Source organism: Zerene cesonia, chromosome 26, assembly GCF_012273895.1.
Source record: "Zerene cesonia ecotype Mississippi chromosome 26, Zerene_cesonia_1.1, whole genome shotgun sequence".
NCBI lineage: Eukaryota > Metazoa > Arthropoda > Insecta > Lepidoptera > Pieridae > Zerene > Zerene cesonia.
Window position 1 is genome coordinate 1570788 of NC_052127.1, and position 5463 is coordinate 1576250.

Consider the following 5463-nt stretch of genomic DNA (forward strand, 5'->3'; position numbering starts at 1 on the left):
GTAAAAGTAATAAATGTTATTTGCAGTTAACAATTTTCTTTTTTCTTTATTACAATATTTATGGCAAGACTAGGTATCATTATCTACACTAATATTATAAAGAGGAAAACTTTGTTTCTTTGTTTGTTTGGTTGTAATGAATAGGCTCAAAAACTACTGGACCGATTTTAAAAATTCTTTCACCATTCGAAAGCTACATTATCCACGAGTAACATAGACTATATTTTATTTTGGAAAAAAATGGGGTTCCGTAACATATCTTTATTGAAACACCCAAACCAGTATACCTATAAAGCTGAAGGGTTAGTTAGTTCGTTTGATATTATTTAAACTCAAATATATAACTCTAATCGCAATAATTCAGATATTCAACTGGACAGCTATATATCATAAAGCTGAAGAGTTTGTTCGTTTGTTTGTTTGAACGTGCTAATCTCAGGAACTACTGGTCCGTTTTGAATTCTTTCAGTTTTAGATGCCCTACAATAAAAGCATTGAGGGAGAATTTAGGCTTTATATGTAACACGGGCGAAGCCGGGGCGGACAGCTAGTAAAGTATAAAACAAAGTTGCTTTCTCTTGCCCTATGTCCTCATGTCCATAGAGACATGTCCTTATGTATACTAAAATCTTTAAAACTGCGCAACGGATTTTGATGTGGATTTTTTAATAGATTGAGTGATTCAAGAGTAAGGTTTATATGTATAATAACATCTATTAAACAAACGCGTGCGAAGCCGCGAGAAAAAGCTAATAATATATATAACCTCTTCTCAAGATCATCATAATTATAAATATAATAGTGGATTGGTTCCTATATTAAAAGTATTATATTTTAAGTATAATGTTTTAAAAGTAAATATTTAATTATTCAAATTCATGTATATCATTACAGTGTTTTCTCCAACTTCGAGACGTGCTTTCATTATTGTTTCGTTGACAGTATCATTTCAGGTGAGAGCCAATTAATTTTCTATTTCATATCATAGCAGGCAATAGAACTAATGTTCGCTCGATTATAAGCGATAACCATCGCCCACGAACATTTTCGAAGATGCCTCTGCAAATGCTTTGTCCTCTTTTATAGATAAGGATAAGAAAGGGATAAACGATGGGTATTAGAGATTAGACTGGGAAGGATGAAAGAAGGAAACGGGCGAAGATAATATAATAGCTTTCACATGGTACTACCGTCATCACCGGTACATCACGTTACGGCCGTCTGTGAGGGTGTGGTACCTTCCCCGGTGCGAGCTGGTCCAATTAGTTTATATTTGTTTCATTATTTTTGAATAGCAAAAGTAAAGAAACAAAATAAGTGAAAATAAATAATAAATCATAACAGGTCCGGATATACTAAAAGGCATTGCTTAAAAAAAAACAAAATATTTATTAAATTAAAATATATTTAACTCTCATTTTGTATTGCCAGCCATTTTAATTGTAAATTTAGCATGGTATATTTAAATAATAAATTACTTAAATTTTATACCCATAAAAAAGAACTTGCGAAATAATGCTTGAATTATCATTTTAGGTGAATATAGCCGATTTTCATCAAACAACAAAACACCACCGCAAAATTTGTCTTCCTTGGTACAGTGGTTAACGCGTGAGCTTAGAACCAGGGGGTCCTGGGTTCGATTCCCGGTGAGAACGCAAAAAAAATGTTTCGGTCCGACAGGACACAGAAGGCTGATCACCGACTTGTCCATAAAGAAAATTGATCAGTGAAACAGTTTTGTATCATCTGCCCCCATACCCCTCTACACGGGACTTCACTTATTTCACTTACTTTTCCGCAAGGAAACTGGCTTTAAAAAGAACAAGCGCATTTAAATCGGCCCACCCGTTTGAGAGCTTCAACCACACATTGACATCAAATTTATGGCACTCCTCTTTTCGCGTTCGATTAAATAGATAAAATTATCCTGACTAACATTAACTCCCATAGAAAAACTGAACGACAATGTTTTTTAGTATATAATTAATCTCTCTTTTCTCTTTTGATCTCTTGCGTGCTTTTATCTATTTCTTTCGTTTTCTTTCAGGTGCTAATGGGCATGGTAGCCGTGCAAGTATACGCTAAGGTCATATTCTCGGAAGCGGCACCAAGCCTGTCGTCCCACATGTGTTCCGTGCTGTTCGCGCTGGTTCTTCTATTGGGGTGTGTGTCGTGCGCCTTATTTTCGGATAGATTTGGGAGGAAGGTGTGTGGATTTATTACACATATTTTTCCTTAGTATAGACATTATTGAAAATCTTAAGGGATGATAGAGGGAAGGAGGGAAGGAGGGAAGAGAGAAATAGGGAAGTTGGGAAGAAGGGAAGGAGGGACGAGGGAAAGAGGGAGGAAGTTAACCAGAACAAATAAGCCGCATGGACAATACGTTTTTTGTACGTTTACTGTGTTTAAAATATAAACCCATATAATAATATATTACCCGTATTTAGTAATGAAGTTATTTTAATATTACAAACAACACTTCTATAATTTTGAATCGTATATGTTTATGCTACATTTACCTGCCATCGATCTTGTTTGACGACGGAGTCGAAATAAATGACTAGTATAACTACATTTAGAAAAAAATAATATAGCGATAAATCGATCTAGCTAGGAATTTTTTTTAGAAAATGTCATATTCGTGTTTTTTTTTCCTGACATCTATTGGTGAATAATAATACTATTTTGCTTCGTAGATAGCTCGACAACTGAAATAACACATAGGCACTTTTTATACCGATATTCCTACGGGATACGGACTTACGCGGTTTCAACCGCGGGTCACAGCTAGTATTTATATTAACACAGTTACAGTCTTCTCATGACCACGCTCGCTGTAAGGTCTTCGAAACGTCGGGTTAGTAATAAAATGAAAAAATCCGTTTTCTTTTATTTCTAAATGTATAATACTCGCGTAAAATTAAACACAAAAAATACTAGCATAAAAACTCATAGTATAATAACAGTTACATTTATCTTATCTTCCAGCCGCTCATAATCGGGTCTTCAATAATCGTGGCCATATGCCTCAGCGGTATGGGTGTGTTGATGCAGACCAGCATAGCGCCGGCGTGGGTGACAGCTGTAATGATTCTGGTGTTCTGTTTCGTCTTTATGTTTGGCGCTGGTAGCGTCCCGTATGTGCTCCTTGCTGAACTGTTCGTCACTGAGGTGGGTGGATATTATTATATAAACGGTTGGGGTTTGGTCACTAAGGTCCAATAAGTAAATACTTACACATTAAAAAGTTTGTGCTAGTTTCACTACATATTTATGGTAAAGAACGGCTGAACTGATTTTGGTGAGATTCCATAACTATGCGTGTTACACCAGTGTGTACGCAAATCTATAGGCATACCATATAGCCTATATCGTTCCTCAATAAATGGGCTCTCTAACACTGAAAGATTTTTTTAAATCGGACAAGTAGTGATTAATACGTTCAAACAAACAAACAAGCTCTTCAGCTTTATAATATTAGTATAGATAACTGTAATAGTATTGAATATTTTTCCTCATTCCAGGTCCAAAGCTTAGCCTCAATGATAGTTATGGAATTGGTTTGGCTTCTTAACTTCCTTCTGGTTGGTGTTTTCCCCTTCATGAGTAAAGCGTTGGGTATCTACGGATGCTTCTACATTTTTGCTGTATTTGGAGTATTGGACGCCTTGGTGGGAATCTTTCTAGTACCAGAAACTAAAGGTCTATCCAAGGACCAGATTCAAGAAAGGCTGAGAGGACGACGTGCTGAAATTTAAGACTTTTAAGATGATAGATGCTTTTGTGAAAATTAGTTCTTATGTGCTTACAATTAGAATCATTTTGACAGTATGACTTGCTATGTTAATGAAATAAGTGTAAAATATGACTTGAGTAGGATGTCTGGAAGCTGTCGTAATGTAAATTATTAGTTGGAATAAGACAAAAATAATATTGTCAGGACGGATTTAGAACTTGTGATTCAATTGTCAGCTCGTAGATCAAGTGTAATAGTAATATAGTACTTTTCTTATGTCACCGGCAATGGAGCTGTCGGGTCGCCTGATGGTAAGTGTCTCTACAAATGGATTGTCGACTTCAAATTGGGAAGGGATTAACAATTGTTAAGAGGTATCTTTGTGATGTTTTTCTATCATAGCAAGTTTGTAGCATTGTATTTTCAAAACACTATCAGATTAGCATATATCCTGGACCATATCAAATATTTTTCTGTTTAGTTTTAATGCAGTGGATAACACTGCATTAAAATATACTGGATATTTTAAGGCATTATAAAACACGCTTTAAGCATGAGCTTACTATATGAATAGTTCCCTTAATAAATAGTAAAATTGACGACTTCTTATTTGGATAAGTCAAATAATGTATATTTATATAAATAGTTGCTTCAGATCAAAAAGTTTGATTAATCTATTAGATATAAAATAGTTTTAACCTTGTTATGAAGATGACTAGTGTAAATAGACCTGCCTATTGTAACGATGTGACTTCGAAACAAGGACCAAGATATAACTCTAGGAATCCTGGTTAAATATTGATAGAATGTGAACCTTTAAAATTTAAATTAATGACTACATCCTAAGGCATGTTCCTTTTCTCCACCCTCACCAGTACTTTCCCTTATTCCTCTCGAGAAACCTTTTTTAATCCTTATCTTGTAAAGTCAATATATTTGAGAGCGCCTTTACCGACTCTGATAAGTAATCAAAATTTACATCAAAATAATTCTTAGAATGATAAATGAACAAATAATTTTGTGTAAATCCTAGTATATAGACATAATTGTGCTAATATTTGTTTATAACAATATTGATATCTTAAATGTATGTGTACAAAACTCGATGTGGAGTTATATAACAATATCTTAATTATTATCCAATGAAGGACATTAGTTATATAGTTAATTATGTTAAGGCTTTATAAGATAGAATCCGTATTTAGAACGCTACAAATCTTGCATAGATACCCACGGCCCATGGCAAAGGAGCCGTGGGTTATGTCTGATTCTTATCGACTAAAACTCCACTGTGTTCCGTCGAGCCGCTTTAGTGAAGGGACCATGGAAGCTGGTACTAATCCCACGACTAACCTGACGCCACTGACGCCGTAGTGTCCTTTATACTTATATTGAAACTCTTTGACTTTATTTTATTATCTGTCATTTAAACTGACAGATAAGTGAACTCACTACAACTGTATAATGCTTCATTTAATCTTAATAATTGTTAAGGCTTGTAAATAAATCTGCATAAGTGTAAATATTGTTATTTAGTGTTCTGCTTTAATAAACGCACATCTGTTATCTGATGATGTACTTTTAGTTACCACGCCGTTTCTTCAATGCCTTTACAACATAGCATGTTGGAAAACTTAATACATATTCAAATTCAAATTCAAATTCAAATTCAAATTAAATTTATTTGCAAGAATGTAGTTACAAATTATAGGTCTTATACA

At 34.3% G+C, this 5463-nt stretch overlaps 1 protein-coding gene across 2 annotated transcripts in view; it reads left to right on the forward strand.

Moving 5' to 3' along the window:
- LOC119837037 (facilitated trehalose transporter Tret1-like) overlaps positions 1-5313 on the forward strand; it is an 18950-nt gene extending 13637 nt beyond the window's left edge. For both annotated transcript variants that reach the window (XM_038362521.1, XM_038362520.1), the window contains exons 8-11: positions 895-953; positions 2051-2209; positions 2995-3177; positions 3531-5313. In XM_038362521.1, the coding sequence (XP_038218449.1) occupies positions 895-953; positions 2051-2209; positions 2995-3177; positions 3531-3764 (635 nt within the window). In that variant the 3' untranslated portion in view covers positions 3765-5313. The remainder of the gene's footprint in view (positions 1-894; positions 954-2050; positions 2210-2994; positions 3178-3530) is intronic.
- The last annotated feature ends 150 nt before the right edge of the window (positions 5314-5463 follow it).